Raw genomic sequence first — 20,569 nt, forward strand, 5'->3', positions numbered from 1 at the left:
GATAGTGATGATTTTTAAAAATTAAAAACTTCAAATTCATATGTTACCAAGTAAAGCTAGTTAACATCAAGCCAATAAACAGGTCTGTTCCACAGTCCTTTTATTATAAAAGAATCACCATTTAACAAATAGAACCAATAAAATAGTTTAGGAAAGGATCTATGATTAATTCTAGAACTGATAAATTCTTTGAAGGTCCTGTACCAAGCCACAATGTTCACTCTTTCTTTTATCTACTATTCACCATTTAAAAAATAATAAATTTTCAGTTATAGCTCAAATCTACAACTGCAGCCACGACTGCCCCGAAGGACTGTTAAAACATTTATGTAATTTAAAAGAACACAAAAACACTCTCATGAAAAACACAACTAAAAAAGGGTATGGTTTAAATTTAATTTTTAAGAGCATTTTAAAAATGAAAAATAAAGGATGGACTCACATGTCAATTTTAAGTTTTGTGAGCTTTCCCAAAGGAAGATTAAATAATTTAAAGTCTAATATAATGAGAACATTCTAAACAAAAGCTGCTGGAAACAGAAGAAACATATATATTTTAAAAATATATATTATGTTGTCCATGCATGTCTTGAAGATTTAACAGTTTTATGGCTGACTAAAGAGTTCAGAAATAATACTTCTACTGGTTTCAGAATTTAAGAATTTGAGAGATACATATTGTTATCTCAGTGTTGTTGTTCAAACAATGAAATTAAAAACTTGAAATTCACAAGAAGGAGACTGATGAAAATAAAGGGCTTATGAGAATTATAAATATTAAACCTGATGAAATAAGAATATTCTATATGTTATATTAATTTGGGTATTTATTTGACAAAATTAAAACACAATGATAATAGGAAAAGACATTCTAAAGAAATTGCTTTGCAATTATTAATATTTAGCTTTTATAACCAAAAACTAATGTACAAAATACTAAGATATGAATCAAGAAAAACATTTCTTTGACTATGCAACGTGAAAACAAATATTGCTACTTACCAAGGGTAAACGCTTCACTGCAGCCAGGTATTGCAGCAGCCCCTTAGCATGGTAAATCGTAGGATGTAAATCTGGATTTGGACTTTGCCACTGTCTGTTCAAATCCTCTCCACTTAAAGAACAGCGATGGCTACACATGCATAAACACAGAGACAATGACAGAAAAACACTGGTACCAATAAACCTTTATATAAGTTTCTGGTTTGATTTTATGACTCTATTCCATACCTTCAAAAAGATGTGGATGGTGGGCTCAACCGAATGTACGTTATACTCATTCTATTAACATTGGGCATTTACTATGTGCAAGACCTTGTGTTATATACATTTAACTGTGGTAAGCTTTCAGATTTATAGGCCAAAATTTTCAAGCTATAGAAAAAAACTAATTCTCAATCCTAAGGTTTTGTTACATGATTTATAAAATTTATTAACGGCCAGATTTTCCATTTGATTATATAATAATCATTTGTTATACAGTGAAACTCGTGAGAGCTGGAACTCAGTGGGACTGCCTTGTTTTTCTGGGTCTTGCAAGCTTCCCATCTTTGACAGGATGCAGTCTTACCACTTTTCTATCATTCTGTATTAGCGGAAAATATTTGAGTTTTCCTTCTCTCACAGGTGTCCGCCTTACACAGGTTCCAGCTTTCACAGGTCTTATTGTACTAACAGTGTATATAGTTATTGCAATAGTTATTACATAAAAATGTCTTCTGAGAAAGACAAGTATGTGAAAAATATGCATTCTTGGACGAATTCAAATATATTTTCGTTTACTCATAGGTACTAAGTATTAAAGTCATTCGGCAAAAATTCAGGCAAAAAATCAGAAAGTAGTAACAGAACGATAAACAGAATTCTAACTGGTCAAAATGTTTCTGAATTAAACTTAGACATAAGACTTCATTTTAGTTCCATAATCATAACACAGTAACTAAAAAGAAATCGTTTTATTTGTTAAAAAATTCAATAATTTCCTAAAATATGAGAAATATTCATGCTACTTCCATTGAATAAATAAAATATGGGATCCTCATCTTTGGAGATGCTCATGGCAGCTGGATTAAATCCCACCTTTTAAAAGCACTCTGAAGACTTCGTCTAATTACCAGAAACAAACGGACTGTACTAACTATACACCACTTCCACTTCAAAAGTAATTATACCCCAGTATTTCAGTCTAGTAGAGGCTCAGCGAAAACAAGGAAGACCCTCAACGAGATGGATTGACACAGTAGCTGCAACAACGGGCTCAAACACAGCAACGACGGTGAGGATGGCGCAGGACCAGGCAGTGTTTCATTCTGTTCTTCATGGGGTCACTATGAGTCAGAATTGACTCAACGGCACCTAACAACAACGTTTCAGTCTAAAAGTAGCCCTGCCCTGGTGGTGTGTCGGTTAAGCACTGGGCTGCTAACCAAAAGGCTGGCAGCTGAACCTACCCAGTAGCTCTACAGGAGAAACACCTGGCGATCTGCTTCTGTAAAGATTAGTAACAGTAGTTATGTGCCATCGAGTCAATTCCAACTCACAGCGGCCCTATACAACAGAGTAGAACCGCCCCATAGGATTTCCAAGGTTGTAATCTTCACAGAAGCAGACTGCCACATCTTTCTCCCGTCGAGTGGCTACTAGGTTCAAACCACCCACCCTTCAGTTTGCAGCTGAGTGCTTAACCATTGTGCCACCAGGGCTCCTTCCATAAACATTATAGCCAAGAAAACCCTATGGGGCAGCTCCACTCTGTCACATGGGGTTGCTATTAGTCAAAATCGACTCGATGACACCCAACAACAATGACAACATTTCAGTCTAAGGAATTTCTTCTGTCAGAAACAATACCTCCTAGCATCTGGAAGAGGTTAGCAGATAGTGCTAACATTCCATGTTAGTGTAAAGTGATCCCCAGAGATTCTAACTTGGGATGATCCAAGATCACGTCACTGATAAATAAATAAGAGAAAATGTAGGGGTGTGTGTTAAAAACCTTTCTCATATCCTGACGCTGCGATTTCCTTAAAGCAATTGAAGCAAGACACACAGGCGTTGTATGAAATCACATTCTCATAAATATGGAATTCCTCAAAATATCCTACGACAAGCATACAAAATATATTTTCATTTAAAAATGTATCGTAGATGAATCTCCCACCAAAAATTTCTTTGTTCTAGAAAAATCACAAGATTTGTCTTCCAAATTAACTTGGATACTATTATTTCAACAAGTTTATACAGGACAGCCATAATACTTTATAACATTTCTATTAACTATTTCTTAACTTACTTTCCATTGATGACACCATCTGGATTTAGCATAGGGACAATTTTAAAAATATAGGATTCTCGCAAGCTCTGAGCAGTAGGGTTATTACTCATCAGATACTCCAATGTTCCTTTCATAACCCAACTTGCGTTAGTTTCTCCAGGATGTACCCGAGCAGATAAGAAAACGTAAGGGCGATTTCCTAAAGTACACATAAAATCGCAAATTAAAATGAACAACTACTAAAAATATTTATGATATTTTACTTTCGGGCTTTAGAAATGTTTCTTACTCAACTGGAAATTCTGATATAAATTCACAACAGAACTCATGGTGCACCTACTATATACAAGCACTGCAGTAGGCCCTATGGAGGAAACAATTATGAAAGTAATGTCTAAAGGAGCTCATAATATGAACATGACACAACAGATGGTATTTGAGCTAGGACATAATCCACTTATTCATTTCCCAATGATTAATCTAACATGTAAAATTAGTTCTTTAATACAGTCTTGGTTTTATAAAGAACAAGTAGTTGGGGAATTTTTAAACATAAAATTATTTTTTATTAAGCCATGTGGAAAAGAAGGAAAATATAATCTTATCCCTGTCTTACAGACGCTAAGTACAGAGAAAAAAAGTGTATCTGTTAGATTTACAAAGAAACATGCATGTCTACAAAATAACCACTTAGCTCACTCTCATATTTTCATGCATATCAAGCTCTTTCTTTTCCCTGAAAATACTTCTTACCAAAACTAGAACAGTTTAATCATTTTTACTGTCATAGCTGTACATCTAAAGCAATTTTTAAAATATAAATGGCAGGGAAAACAAGCAGTTATTCAGTACTAGCTATCAAAACATTTGATAGGTTCCTGGATGTTATATTTATAAATAACATTACTTGTCAATTTAAAAACTGATGGTATTACATGAGCTCTTAAAACAATGTTGTATTATACTCAGAGCATAATTTCTAAGCATAAGAATTAAGGAATATGACTATCAAAAGGGACCTCAGAGATCATCTGATCTAGCTCCCTCATTTCTGAAATGAGGAAACTGAGGTCCAGAGCTGGCCAGTAACAGGATGGAGACTAGAATTCAAGTCTTCTGATACCTACTAGTCCTAGTATTATTTCCATTATAAAATATATATGAAAAAAAGAAAAATAAGTGAGAATTACTGGTATTTTGAGTGAAGAAGACAGACTTACTGAATTGACAGATATGTTCATAATAATTAGACTCTGGCATTGCTGTTATAGTCACCAAGGGACAGCTGTTTCCAGACAGGGTTTCACACAACACATCTTTTCGAAAATAGATTTGCTGAGGATTGTGTGCTGATTCCAATTTTTGAAGATGCATCTTGATAAAAATTTAAAAGCAAAGTATACAATCATTTAAAACCTCCCTATGATATATAGAAATAATGCATCCAGATCTCCACATAACTAGAAGTGGATCAGATTCATAATCCCTTATTTGAAACCCTCAGGGCTAGGTGTACTTCGAATGTCAGTATTTGGGGAATTTGAGAAAGGTGATACAGTGCATATACCATGAATTGTGTGACACCATCAGCAGGGTCAAGGGCAGCATCCTGCTATCGTTATTACTGCTGCAGCAAAACACCTGAGGAGTCGTCCTAAGGGGAACCAAGACTCTAAATACGCCCACATCCGTTCAAGTCAGGCTTTGCTGCCAAATTAAGTTATGAAAAAGCTTTTTGGGTTTAGAATTGTGGGTAAGTGACTATAGACTTGCAATGGCAATCTAAAATTGAAGAAAGCAAATCATGTAGCACAAATATTTTTAATAACTTCTTTTCCTGATTTCAAGATTAATACAGGTTCATTGTAAAATGTAAAATGTCTGGAAAATACGAAGTACAAAAAAAATTTTTAAACACCCATAATTGCACATCACCTAGATTACTACCAACAAATGTAATGTATATGAACAAAACTGTAGTTATACGTAAGACTTTTTATAATCTGCTTTTATCACTTAGCAATTTATACACATACACACATATATTCATAATGATGAATATTATACCATATCTTTAAACACATTTAATGTGTTTTTTTCCAAAGAAAAAGCAACTTTTAATGCTTTTATTTTACAGTTAAACCCAAAATAAATCGCCCAATTCCTTATTTTACGATACTTAGTTGGCTTCCAAATGTTTGCCTATGTCCATTCTCATACCAACTATTTACTGAGAGGTCACTATCAGCCAGAAGCTGTGGGATAGGGCACTGAATAAATGGAGAGGGGAACCTGCGTGTAATCTGGGCAGTTAGGAAAGGTCTCGTAAAAAAAAATGAGATTTAAACTAAGAGTTTATGGATAAGTGGAAAGGACAGAAAAGAGTGCTGGCAAGTAGAGAAAAAGTGTGTAGCAGACTATGAGTTAAGGAAGCATCTGGGGCATTTGAGAGAACTGAGTGAGGTTCATTACAGCTAGGCTAGAAGGAACAACAGTGAGAAACAGAGAATCTGAAACAGAATAAGGGGCCTGGCAGACCAGTCTTTCCCAAAGCATGCAAAACATACTTCTGGTATTTGAGATAACTAAGTGGTACATGGATAACATTTTAAAAATTTTTAATAGGTATGTATTTAACTGTGAATTAAAAAAAAATTTCCAAAAATATTAATTTAGAATAAGGATAAATTTTAAAGAGTGAATTAAAGTCTACTTAAAGAGAAATATTAAATAATCATTAAAACAGTATGTGGATATGGCAATGGTATGTAGATATTGTGAAAAAATAGTAGAAAAAGGACTAAATGAACCATGTGATTTTAGATTTCATGCAAAGGGCAAGAGAGGCCACTAAGCAGAGGGTTTATATGACTGTATCTGTCACTGAAGACTTCTGTGACTGCAGTAGGGAAAAAAGACTGAAGTAGAGGAAATGGGTAAAAGTGAATCCTAGGACACCAGTCAGAAAGAGGTTGGCAGAAGCCCAGGTGAGAAACAATGGTAGCCTGGAAAAGGCAGTATGGTAGTAAGATTGAAAGTAAGTAGGAGAATTCAAAATATATTTAGAAAGTAAGATCAGTAAGGAACAATTATATATCACCATGCAAGTAACGACCTTGAAGATATACTTTTATATACGTCTACAATTATTTTCCTAGGATGACTAAGTCAGTGAGTATATTTTCTGATGCTGTGTTATTCAGCACAGAAATCTACCTTAATATTATACCTACTCTATAGGTTTTAACCTTAATTAAAATAAAATGATCCTCTGCCCCATTTAGTGTTCTCAGCCTTGACATCTCTTCCGCTCTAAGGACTATGTTTCTCTTTCATTTTCTCCCTCCCTAATAATTTGGAAGCTTGTTTCCAATCATAGCAGTTCTCCGATCTCTTTCTTGGTAAATTGATCACATCTTCATGATCCTTGACCATTAGGACAGTGAAGACATTCCATTCTGACAATAAATCTACCATGGTTGGTAATTTAATTACTTGGATTAACCAACAGTTGTACTGTTTTGTTTTACAATGTAAATATTCAACCAATCTCAAAAAGAACCCACAGAACAAATTTTATACCCCATATTCTAAAAAATTTGGATCTAGGGCTCTATAATGCAACCAACAGAAGAAATGAATTTCCAATAGAAAAAGTCAAAATATACCCACATTTTTCTATTCTTTGATTTTCTTAAGATTCAGTGCTTTTGGTTAAACATAGTTAAACACAGTTAAAATCAGTAAATCATGGAATCTTAAAGAATTAAAGATATCTACAAAAAGATGAAAAGCAAAATTCATGTCACATTTCTTTAAAATTTCTCTCCAGTAACTAAAAATCAGGACCACATTCCCACTGTACTCCCTTTAATGTTTTCAACAAATCTTGTAGTATTTTCTAAATTCTTCAACACTATAAACATTTTTCTTATTATTTAATTAAAAATAATTTTTCTTCAATTATCAGATATACGCATATGACATAATAATTGTTATAATTCAATTAAATGAGTTCTCACCTGCAAAGTTGAATACGTATATGGATAGTGATAAGCAAAGTAGCAAACATCATCTTTATGTGGAAAACTGACTGTGAATGTAATTGTATAGTAAGACTTTCCCTTCTGCCCACCAGCAGCAACTGAACTTCTTGAGAAGTGATTTCTGCAATAAAAAAGTATAAAATATGTTTATTCCATCCATACAAAAAGTCTGATTTTTCTTTCTATTTTTATTAAACAGACCTTAAGGAAAAAAGAAAAGCCACAGTCCATAAAAACTTTAATGCTAAGCATCCTATAAAAACAGACTTGGTACTAATAAAGCAATTAATGGCTATCAGCCAACAATATTATTTTTCACTTCTGATTTACTAATTAAATAAAGCTAATACTTTACACATCAATATAATTTTTAGAACCCCATTATTTGACATCCAAACACATTACTGGATCTAGGCAATGATCATGAATGATCATCACTGGAAGAAATGCTGAGGGACATCTTTATAATACATGGATCTGGTGACAATACCTGAAGCGATTTATCAATCAATATTATAAAAAGAACAATAAGCAGACACGATGCTTATCTTATCATGGTTTCACAGCACCACCTATGAAGTATTCTTGTCAAAAATCAAACCTGAAGTTGACCATGCTTCTGGATCTAATTACTAGTTTATAGGAAATAGGAGAAAAGAAATAGTTAACACCACAGGAATGCAATCAGCAAAACCTAAATGTGAAAAATCCTACATGACAAATGATCCAGTTTCTTGAATAAATAAATGGGAAAGAAAAACAGAAAAAAAGGAAGCCCGTAAATGAAAAGAAACTTGAGAGACCTATCAATCAAAATTAAATGCAATGTGTAGAACTGGTTGGGTTCTAATTGGAACAAATCAACTATAAAACATCAATGAGACAACTGGGGAAGTCTGAAAATTGACTGGATAGTTCATTGTATTAAGGAATTTTCTTAATTTTTCTTAGTTGTGATAATGGTATTGTGGTTGGATTTCCTTAAAAACAGACACACACTTAAGTATTTATGGATAAAGTATATGTCTAAAAATTGCTTTTCAAAGTTCAGTATGGAGGTAGGGGTGAAAGCACAAGTAAACAAAACTAACCACGTGTTGATAACTGTTGAAACTGGGTGAAAATACAAGGGCTCTCAAATCTTATTCTCTGCTTTTGTAATATTCTAAAATTTTCATAATAAACAGTTTTAAAAACTACATGTTACTTTCCAGATTTTGAATATCACCAACATGATGACACATATCATCTTGTATTACTAAAGCCATGAAATGAAGAAAAACCAGGGACTATAGGCTATTTATTTACCCACATAAATATTCACAGTATGATCAAATTTTGTCTTCATTAATTTAGCCATTATATCTTGAATACATACTCAATGACAAAGTGCTAAGAACTGGCGGAAATATAAAATAAGTTCATGAACTAGTTCCTGTCAACTCTTCTCCCCCAAAAGTTTATCACCGAATCAGAGAGGTATTTATACACCACATTATAACTATGTGCTTCTTTACAGGTTAGAAACCAGTAAAATACACATTTTATTTCATATATTGGTGGAAGGTAGTTTTATTCCCATTTTACAGATAAGAAAAACAAGCATCAGAGGATTTAGCTGACACGGAAAGTTAAGAAACAATGAAGATAGTAGATTATAACCTTCACTATCTGGATGTCAGGCTTCAGGAAAGCAACTAGAACAGGGCCTGTTACACAGAACTACCCAAGCCAAACCCATTGCCATGGAGTCGACTCCAACTCATAGCAACCCTATAGGACAGAACAGCACTGCCCCATAGGGCTTCCAAGGAGCAGCTGGTGGGTTCGAACTGCCGACCTTTCTGTTAACAGTCGAGCTCTTAACCACTGTACCACCAGAGTTCCATTACATAGAAAGTGGCTAATAAATGTTCGTTGAATTGGAAGTAGCCAAAAGAAAAAACTAAACAAACAAAAAACCTTGCCATCACTCCTTACACAGACTAGAACCACCACCTGTCATGCTCCGGTCATTCAATTTGTAATGTGAAAAAGAAAAAGCCTTCATTGATTGGTGACTTCTATTGTGTAAAACGCATGGGAAAAATATTTTTTGAAAAACATTGTTTCATGCTTTTATAGTCTAAATAATTTCGCCAAAGCTTAGCCAGCCAAGCACTGTCCAGATCATCACTGCTTCACTCCAACTTTGTGAAAGACAAATGATCAAAGAACAAAATGACATCAAGGACTTGGGGAACATCCTCAATAAAGTGTCTTTACAATGAATTTAAAAGAGAGGCAGAAAAACTGGAAGAAGTTTATCAGACAAACCACCCAAGTGCAATATCATGAAAGCCAGTGATGAGTCTCCTTCTCTGAAATCAGTCACGTAGCCATGATCTCGGCCACTTACACAGACACTGCTAGAGCCTCCTGTGGAGGTCACCTGCCACCCGCGCCACAGTAAAGAATCTCAGAAGAAAAAAGGGCAAAAACACTTGAGACAAACTTCAAGAATGGGTGGGTATACGCAGTACAAAACGTTGCAAGGTAGTTTTAACCGGGTTCAACAGTACTGTGTCAAAAATACCAAAAAGAATAAACTGCAGAATAAAATGTACATAGTTTATAGCCTCCCCCAATTTGCCGTTATCTTTTTTCTAGACCTAAGTCTAATAATCCAATTGAGTCTCTTTTTGTACAACTCCAGTGGAATTTGTATGTAGGTTACCTCAAAGACATTTCAAAGACTAGCTATGGTTTGGTAGGAAAATTATCAGTTAGAGAGTATATTCCCAGACTGCTAGTTTGTTCTTCTTGCCCTCTGAAACATATCTACAAATTACTCACACCTTAGATTTTCAGAATATTTAATATGTGACAGAATCTTATTACTTGTTATTTGTTTTAGTCTCAAAGGAATAAATTGTGAATGTTTCTATGCACATTATGGAAAATTTAGAAAAAAATAAAAAAGAATAAATAATTTTAAAAAACCAATTTCCTTACTCAAGGGAAATCTGCCACTGTTAACAATTTTGAAAGGACTTGGGGTGGCATGTAAGGGATTTGCACTCAGCTGGTAACCAAGAGGTTGGCAGTTTGAACCCACCAGCAGGACCACCAAAAAAACGGGCCTGGCGGTCTGCTTCCATTAAGATTACAGCCAAGAAAACCCTATGGAGCAGTTCTACTCTATAACACATGTGGTCTCCTAAGTCACAAATCAACAACAAAAATATTTTGGCATATTTTATTCTCATTCTTTTATTATATGTCTCCAATATATGTCTATCTACATATACAATTTAGAAAACTCATTATTTTTTCATTTAACATTAGAGCATAAGCACTTCCTTACATAATTGAAAACACTGAGAAAAATTAAGGTAGTATAATCTAAAAGATGGTGTTCTTGAGGGATGGGTGGAAGAATAGGTGGGTACATTCCAGGCTATAGGCCTTTCCTTTTAAGGCAATGGGACAGTGAGTCTTGAAGATGGGCCAGCCATCAACAACCATAATTAAAATATTTTTAAAAGCTTAGGACAGAATAGCTGACAGATATAATTTAATCCTTGTTTCTCATGTATTCTTCAGGTCCTACATAAATGAAAATAAACAACGTATTTTTTATTACATCCTACCATTAAAGAAATATGAAATTTATTCAGATGCAGACCAATTACAAATTACCTTGTATTTCTGCTTCTCATTTATTTACTGTTCACTTTGCTAATAAAAGTAGGGGGAGGGGAATCCTACTGAGATAAAGTCAAAGGAACATTTTCTTTCCCAGAAAGTAATAATGCTTAAGAGCACGGTTCTTCAAAAGCCCATGTCATAAACTGTTAAAACGCTTTAATTTTAGAAATAGTCTCTTCTGACTGATAAGATTTTTTTTTTTTTTTTTTTTTTTTAAGGGACATTAGTGCTAAACACAATATAAGTCAAAATCTACTGTATAAAAATGTCAGGACTGAGATTGACAACAGAGGAGAAGCAAAGATGCCAAGCAGATTCAATAGTGAAAGTTATCTGGAAACATTATATGCAGAAATAGAGTAAAAATGGGAAGTAAGGTATATGTAATAATCCTAGATTACTCAGAAGTAGAGTTGAAGAATAATCCAATTTCTCCGCAGAAATAGTAAATGATTTTTAGCCTTTATTACTAAGTACACTACCTATTTGACATCAAAGTTAAACTGTATGAAATGATATAATGTAACTGTGGGAAACATCTCAGTTAAAATACTTCAGAAATTAAGATGAGGTAAATATTCCTGTGTGAATACAAAAAGAGAAAAGAATTATACTTTAATATCATAGCAACAACACAACACCACTGCAAGTTATTTCCTAGAATTTCTCATTTCAGCTTTACTCAATGGCATTTCAAGAGTTTTAAAACTGAAGAGAGTCTGCGGGTGTTGCAAATGGTTAAGTGCTTGACTACTATCCAAAAGGCTGGCAATTCGAACCCATCCAGAGGCACCTTGGTGATCTGCTTCTGAAAGGTCACAGCCTTGAAAACCCTATGGAGTAGTTCTTCTCTGCACACATGGGGTCACCATGAGTCGGAATCGCCTCAACAGCAACTAACAACAACAAAGCTGAAAAAGCTAAGGATATATAGCTGTCTAAGTGGTGAAGACAAGACTTCAGCCTAAGTCCACCTATTGACAAAACACACTTTATTTCCACTATCTATTCCCAAAGAAGCCTTGATGGTGCAGTGGCTAAGCACTCTGCTGCTAACCGTTAGGTTGGAGGTTCGAACCCACCAGCCACTCTGCAGGAGAAAGACGTGACGTCTGCTTCCATCAAGATTACAGCCTTGGAAACCCTATGGGGCAGTTCTACTCTATCCTATAGGGTTGTTATGAGTCAGAATAGATTCAACAACAATGGGTTTGGTTTGGTTTTGGTATATATACTCCATGAATGGAACTCAAATTCTACACTACTCTTTATACTAACTTATAGCATCACAAATCAAAAAATGCAGTAATAATTCTACTGTTTTATCTTTGTACTGAAATAAAATGAAATATCTTCCTTATATAATTGAAAACACTGAGAAAAATTAAGATAGTATAATCTAAACGATGGTGTTCTTGAGGGATGGGTGGAAGAATAGGTGTGAATATTCCTGCTTATAGGCCTTTCCTTTTAAGAAAAGCTAATGTCCTCTTATACTTACTTATAGTAACAAATGTCAGTCCCCACACGAATCCACCATGGTCTGGCATTTAATGCTTCCTGAACGGAATACATGAGTGGCTGCATACCTTTGAGACAGAAACAGGAGAGAAAGAGAGACAGAGAGAAAGAGAGAAAATTCAGAATATTTGAGTTAAAAATTAATCTTACCTTTACAGAAAGAACCAAACTTTCAGGACAGCTAAATTAAGACACATTTCAGTTTTAATTAAAAGAATACAACTTTAATGAGTGAAAAGTCTCTAAATATTTTTCTATTAAATTTTCTATACTAGATCAACTAAATATGTATCTATTTCTTATAACAAGTAAATCAATAAAAAGATATACAACAAATAGTGCATGATCCCCCTCCCTCTGCCAATTCTCTATGCATTTCCATCTACACTGAGGTTAAAGAGAAAAATGCCACCAAAATGGCATGTTTGCTTTCTTCCTCATCTTTCTCCATACAAATTAATTTTTGTGGTGAGAGAGTAGAAGGTTACTGTTAACAGAAGTGGAATCAATTACACAGTATATCTTCTTGGGTATTCTTATATTTTCTATATGAACTTTAAAATCTAATTTCCAAAAATAACTCACTAGGGTTCTAACTGGAATTAAATTGTCATGTTAATTTTAGAAAGGCTGGCATTTTAAAAATTTTATTGTGGTAAAATATATATAACAAAAAAATTGCCATTTTAACCATTTTTAAGTGTACAATTCAGAGACATTATGTTTACCGTGTTGTACAACCATTACCATTACCTACCTCCAAAAGTTTTCATCCCCTTAACAGAAACTCTGTAGCCCTTAAGCAATAACTCCCCATTCCTCACTCCCCCCAGTCCCTGGTAACCACGATCTACTTTTGTCTCCATGAATTTGCCTATTTTAGATTACTTCATATAAGTGGGATCATACAATCTTTGTCCTTTTGTGTCTCGCTTATTTCACTCAACATGTTTTCAAGGTTTATCCGTGTTGTAGCCTGTATCAGAACTTCCATTTCTCTCTATGGCTGAATAATATTCCACGGTATGGATATATGCTGATATATACATATAGTTTATCCATTCATCTGTTGATAGACACTTGAGTTGTTTCCACTTTTTGGCTGTTGTGAATAATGCTGCAATGAACACTGGTGTACAAGTTTCGAGTCTCTTTCAAATGCTCCTAGGAATGGAATTGCTAGGTAATATTATAAACCTGTGTTTAACTTTTTGAGGAAACACCCAACTGTTTACCACACCAGCTGCACCATTTTACAATCCCACCACAAATGGATTTCTCCTTATTCTCCCCAACACCTGTTATTTTTCATTTTTCTGTTACTAGCCATCCCAGTAGATGTGACATGATATCTAATTGTGGTTTTGATTTGTATTTCCTTGATAACTAATGACTTTGAGTCTATCTTCTTTGGAGGCATGTCTATTCAAGACCCTACCCATATTTTAACTGGGTTTAGTCTTCTTGTTGTTCAGTTGTAGGAGTTCTTTATATATTCTAGATATTACGTCCTTATCAGATATATGGCTCCCAAATATTTTCTCTTGTTCTGTAGGTTGTCTCTTAACTTTGCTGATAAAGTCTTTGATCCATAAAAAGTTTGAATTTTGATGATCTCCAATTTATCTGTTTTTTTCTTCTGTTGATCATGCTTTTGGTGTCATATCTAAGAATTCACTGTCAAAAACAAGGTCTTGAAGCTTTACCCGTTTTTTCTTCCATGAGTTTTATGGTTTTAGTTCTTACACTTACGTCTTTAATCTATGTTGAGTAAATGTCACAAATTATGTGAAGTTGTTTCAGCACCATTTTGAAGAGATTACTCTTTCCCATTGAATGGACTTGGCACTCTTGTTGAAAGTCAATTGACCATAAATGTATGAGCTTCTTACTGGACTCTCGATTCTTTTCCACTGGTCTATATATTTATTCTTACACCAATACCACATTGTTTTGATTACTACAGCTTTATAGTACGTTCTGAAATCAGGAAATATGAGTCTTCCTACTTTGTCCTTCTTTCTAAGATTGTTTTGCCTATTCAGGGCCCCTTCCCCCACAAATATAATTTGAAGATCAACTTTTCCATTTCTGCAAGAAAAGCTGCTACAATTTTGATAGAAACTGTATTGAATCTGTGGGTCACTTTGGGTAGGTTGACATTTTTATTGAGACCTGGTATGATTTACCTTAAATTTTTATTAAAAGATAAAATCATTTTCTTTGTGTTGGTAAAGAACTATTTTGTTGAATTTATCTTTGAATATTTGTTACGATTTTTTTTTCCTTTTTCTATTTCTAACTGGTTATTGCAACAATGAAAAATTATTCAGTTTCTATATTTATTTTATATTCATCTTATCCAATATATGCACTAACTTTAACAGGTTTTTAGTAGTCTCTTAGGTTTTCTAGGAATATAATCATATAATTTGTAATTTATAACATTTTCTATGGAATAAAACTGAATGCTCCTTAGAAGTGAGGATAATGAAACTTCTTGCTTCCTTCGAATACATCATCAGCAAAGACCAATTCTTAGAAAACCATGTTTGGTAAAGGAGTTGTTGTTAGGTGCCGTCAAGCCAGTTCCAGCTCATAGCGACCCTATGTACAATAAAACAAAACAGTGTCCAGTCCTGTGTCATCCTCACAATCATTGCTGTTTCAGCCCATTGCTGCAGCCACTGTGTCAATTTATCTCATAGAGGGTAAAGCAGAGGATCAGCAAAAATGAGGGAAACTCTCAGTGAGATGGACTGACACAAGAGCCACAACAATGGACTCAAAGATAACAAACATAGTGCAGGACGGGGCAACATTTCATTCTGTTATACATCAGGTCAGCAGGCATCGGAACTGACTTAACGGCAACTAACAACAGCAACGATCATATGACCTGTAATTTAAAATATTTTATCTCCTCTTCTGGTATTTATGTCAGGTATTTCATTTTCTATTCTTAGTGCATTTAGAGAAATGAAACAACTTCAAAATATAATGCTGAACACAGTGCTAAGAATATACAACTTCCTTGTTCATAATTTCAATCAAAAAGTGTTGCCATTCAATGAATATCTGCTATCTTTTTGAAAATCAACTTCATCGTTTAAATAATAATAATAGCTAACACTGCAGAATTGCTATGTGCTAGACATTGTTCCAAGTGCTTCTACACGTATTAAGTCATCAACTTCTCACAACAACCCTCTGTGGCAGATGCTACTACTATTGCCATGACTGGAGCAGTGAGTAGTTTCCACCATAATTCTTAACCACACTTTTAATCATTCTGTCAAACGCCTTTTTCAGCATCTACTAATAAAATCACATGGCTTTTCTCCTTTAATCTTTCGATGCAGTGAATTATGTTGATAGGTTTCCTATTGTGAACCATCTTTGCATTCCAAGAAAATGCTATTCTTCTAACAGTATGGGTTTAAATAAACCACTAGCTCATTTAGAATTTTTGCATCTATATTCATAAGTAAAGCTGGTCTTTTTTTTTTTTGTAACAAGATCACACTGAACAAAACCCGTGTTGCCGTCAAGTCAATTCCAACTCATAGGGACCCTACAGGACAGAGCAGAACTGCCCCATAGGGTTTCCAAGGAGTGGCTGGTGGATTCGAACTGCCCATCTTTTGGTTAGCAGCTGAGCTCTTAACCACGCTGCCAACTAGCTTCAAAAAAAATCAAAAAATGAATTAAAGATATTTCCATCATTTATATGCAATAAACAACAAAAATACAATCTATTTATTTAAAGGGTAAATATAATTCAGCTGGAATATCATCTGGGTACAGTGACTAACAATTTTTTAAATTTTCTTTTCCAACAGTTACACAGCCTATTCAGAATCTCTACTTCTTCTTAATCAATTTTGGTATTTCTACGTTTTGTTTTATTTCTATCTCATCGTCAGCATTTTATTTTTATTAATTCCTTTATCTTCCTTTTGGTTTATTTTCTAGTTTTTCTAATTTCTTAAATTGGGTACTTAGTTAACTTGGTCTTCTTATTTTATCAATAATGTTATTAAAGGCTTTCAATTTTCCTATGAATACCACATTAGCTATATTACATTAGCTATATTACATAGTGTATAAAGTGTTCTCCTTGACAGTACGATCTAGATCAGAGCTGTGCAATACAACTTTCTGCTAAGATGGGAATGTCCTAACACTGTCAAATTTGGCACCACTAGTCATACGTGGCTATTAACCACTGGAAATGAGCCTGCTAAGTCTATTCCAGCTCATGGCAACAGAGTAGAACTGCTCCTTAGGGATTTCAAGGCTGAGACCTTTCAGAAGCAGATCACCAAGCCTGTCTTCCAAGGTGCCTCTATGTGGGTTCAAACCACCAACCTTATTTCAGTAACTCATTCAGTCATTAGCCAAAGGATGAACTTTTATATGCATAAAATAAATATGCTAAGAATGTCACCTTGTTACTTGAATACAGACAACTAAAAAATCAAATTACCACAGTAAAGACTACATCCAATGGCACTGGCCTCTAATATCCAAGTAAAGGCCAAGGTTGTATTGAGTACATGTCACTATCATGATCAGATACAAAGAAAGGCTAGGTATTTTAGGCTGTAATCATCAAATGTATATAAATATAAATCACAGAATCAGAAAAATCTGGAGTTGAAAGGAACACCCCATTTTACAGATGAGAGGAACAAGAAAAGTTTAAATGGAGCTCAAGTACACTTGAAGCCACCTATCGGAAGCTGCATAAGCTATCTGAACTCAGTAATTCTAAAGAGAAAATATGCTTCTCTAGAGCGGAGATTTATTTATACTACAATAAGAAGATCAGATTCTTGGTTTGGAGGATAATGGCAGCACCTGAATCCGAATCTCTCCACACATCCTGCCCACCAAAAAACATAAATTTATCAACACAAATAAAACCACACATGACCTAGGCCTTCAGATTACTAGAGACAGAACATAACAAACTTTCAGTTATTTCTAAGTAGAGAAACGGGCAAAGATATACCAAGCAAATGGAAATAATAAGAAAACAAAGACTGAAATCGTAAGATCAAAGAAGATTACAGGTCAAAAAATATTAAATGGGACACATAAAAATATTAAAGTTTATAATGATAAAAACCACATTTTACAATGAAGATATAATAGTACTTAATGTCTATGCACCAGATAAGAGCCATTCCCTACATAAAGCAGAAACTACAGGAGATGCAAGGAAAAATAGAAACACACTAGTGACAGCAGATTTTAACACATGAATCTCAGTACAAGACACACCAAATAAGCAAAAATTAAGAATAGTATACAGAAGATCTAAACAACATAATCAATAAGGCAAATTTATGGGTATATATAGAACACTAAACCCTGATAACAGAGAATATACCTTCCTCTTAAGAGCACATGGAACATTCATAAAATTGATCATACATTAGGTAATGAGGAAAACATGAGTCAGTTCTTTTAAATAGAGATAGTACAAATTAAACTCTCTGATCACAATGTAGTAAAACTAGAAATTAAGAACAAAACGAAAGAACAAAAAAGGGAGGGCACCCACATGAGGGACTGAGGGAATAAGCTGACTTGGGGTATCAGACCACAAATGCGGTGAGTGCATCAACCCAAAAGAGCAGCAGGGAGATTGTTAGAGGCACTGGAATTGATCAGAATCTATTAAGGATAATGGGAGCCAAAATTCTCCATGTTGTAGAAGAGAGTTGTAAATATGGAAAGAAAACTAGAATAAAATCTGCGGTATTAGACTCGAATTAAAGGTAACAGTGTGACCTCATGAAGGGGGTCACATTGGTACACACATACACATATACATACAAATACAGATTTAAGTGTCTGTATTAATGTTAAGTATATACAAACATATTCCCTAGCTTTGTCCATTGAGAGGGCCTGGAAGTAGCAATAATCCAAAAGCAATGTGCACACTAAGCACACAGATCTTGGTTTTAAAATACCATTCTTCACTAAAACAAACTAGGGCCCTTTGAAGAAAAGACTGAGTGCAGGGCTGGGGGAAGGAAAGTACAAGATGAGCCTTGAGCTTCTCTGTTGTGCAAAAACGGACATCTTTGAAGAATGAGAGGGACATGTCAAAATGGTCACACAAGTCAACTTGAAAGGGATTCCACTGGTGAAATCTCTGGCAATTTGAGCACCAAAATAAATAATGATAGTAACAAATTATAACCAATTGAGTAAAATAGGAAACTGTAAGTTTATATTATTATAAATAAACTGAAAGTCTGAAGAAGAAAAAGATGTTTACATTGTCTCAAAGTATTTCCACAGAAAATACATACTAAATACAAAGAGAAAAAGGGTAACTTTACAATGGAAAAGCTTGGCAGACACCAACTTAATCAAGTGATCAAATCATTATCATCAGTAAGGAGGCAAAATGGTGGCATAGTGGTTCAGCTCTCGGCTGCTAACCTGAAGGTTGGCAGTTCGAACTTACCAGCTGTTCCACAGGAGAAAGATGTGGCAGTCTGCCTCCTTAAAGATCATAGCCTTGGAAATCCCTCTGGGGAAGTTCTACTCTGTCCTATAGGGTTGCTACGAGTAGGAATTGACTCAACGGCAAAGGGTTTTTTGGTTTTTGGAATGGGGCAAAATAAAATCCTGTGTCACCAGAACACAACATCACTTAAGTGATGTTCCTGCCAAAGAGGCGTAATTTAAATCCTATCATGAGGAACACAAGAAAGACCCAAATTGAGAGCCATTCTACAAAATAAGAGGCCTGTAATTTCAAGAGTCACACTCAGGGAAGGTCAAAGACTGCAAAACTGTTCCCGACTAGAATAAAGAGCCTTGAAAACTAAAGCAACATGTGATTTTGAACTGAATCCTTTTGCTATAAAAGACATAAATGAGAAAAAAGGCCAAATCTAAAGGGGGCACTACAGATCAGATGAGAATATGTAACCCATTGCCATTGGGTCAATTCCCACTCATAGTGACCCTATAGGACAGAGTAGAACTGCCCTACAGGGTTTCCAAGGAGTGCCTGGTGGATTCAAACTGCCGACCTTTTGGTTAGCAGCCAAATTCTTAACAACTATGCCACCAGAGTTTCCCAGAATGATGCATCGATGGTAATTTCCTGATTATGATAGTTGTACTGTAGTTATCTAGAAAAATGTCATTGTTTATAGGAAACATATCGAAAGATTTCAGGGTGACGGCATCATTACAGGAAAATATTCTCAAGCGGTATATAGAAAAAAATCATTTGTGTTGTACTTACAACTTTTCTATAAGTGTAAATATGTTTTAACTTTTTAAAAAAGGGGAGAACAAAGTCCTGCCATATGGAAATTTAAAAAAGCTTCTATTAAACAACTCTTGGGAGAAAGGAGAAAAAATAAAAATTACAGAATATTGTAAAAGAAAAAAGGCAAACACTACAGATCGGAATCAATGAGATACATTTAAAACAGTGATCAATGAGTCATAGCTTTAAACACCATTATCAATTTAAATCAATTAAATTTCCAACTCAAAGCTAGAAAAAGAACAATGAAGAAACACAAGGAAGGAAATAACAATAAAGAAAAAAACTAATGAAATAGAGACTAGAAAAACATTAAGTCAAATTAATAAATAAAAATCCTGGTTCTTGGGGAAATAAAGAAGAAACAGACAAACCACTAGATAATATAATCAAGAAAATTGGGGAGAGAAGACTTAAATAAACGGAAAGACATCCTTGTTCATAAACCAGAGGACTTAATACTGTTATGATAGCAATACTACCCAAAGCAATCTAAAGATTCAACACAATCCTTTTCAAAATTCCAACAGCCTTTTTGGCAGAAATGAAAAAGTCGGTCCTCAAATTCACAAAAAACCACACAGGGCCCATAACAGCCAAAATCATCTTGAAAGAGAAGAACAAAGTTGGAAAGCTCACTCTTCCTAACTTCAAAATTTACTACAAAGATACAGTAATCAAAACAGGGTAGTACTGGTATAATTAAAAAAAAAAAAAAAAAAAAAAAAA

At 34.4% G+C, this 20,569-nt stretch overlaps 1 protein-coding gene across 5 annotated transcripts in view; it reads right to left on the reverse strand.

The window, feature by feature from the left end:
• AGTPBP1 (ATP/GTP binding carboxypeptidase 1) overlaps nt 1-20,569 on the reverse strand; it is a 201,717-nt gene that overhangs the window by 59,274 nt on the left and 121,874 nt on the right. For all 5 annotated transcript variants that reach the window (XM_023735793.1, XM_012556959.2, XM_023735796.1 and 2 more), the window contains 5 exons: nt 12,512-12,599; nt 7,297-7,441; nt 4,495-4,648; nt 3,293-3,473; nt 1,003-1,132 (listed from right to left, as the gene is read on the reverse strand). In XM_023735793.1, the coding sequence (XP_023591561.1) occupies nt 1,003-1,132; nt 3,293-3,473; nt 4,495-4,648; nt 7,297-7,441; nt 12,512-12,599 (698 nt within the window). The remainder of the gene's footprint in view (nt 1-1,002; nt 1,133-3,292; nt 3,474-4,494; nt 4,649-7,296; nt 7,442-12,511; nt 12,600-20,569) is intronic.

This window comes from Trichechus manatus, unplaced genomic scaffold (assembly GCF_000243295.1).
Source record: "Trichechus manatus latirostris isolate Lorelei unplaced genomic scaffold, TriManLat1.0 scaffold00082, whole genome shotgun sequence".
Lineage (NCBI taxonomy): Eukaryota > Metazoa > Chordata > Mammalia > Sirenia > Trichechidae > Trichechus > Trichechus manatus.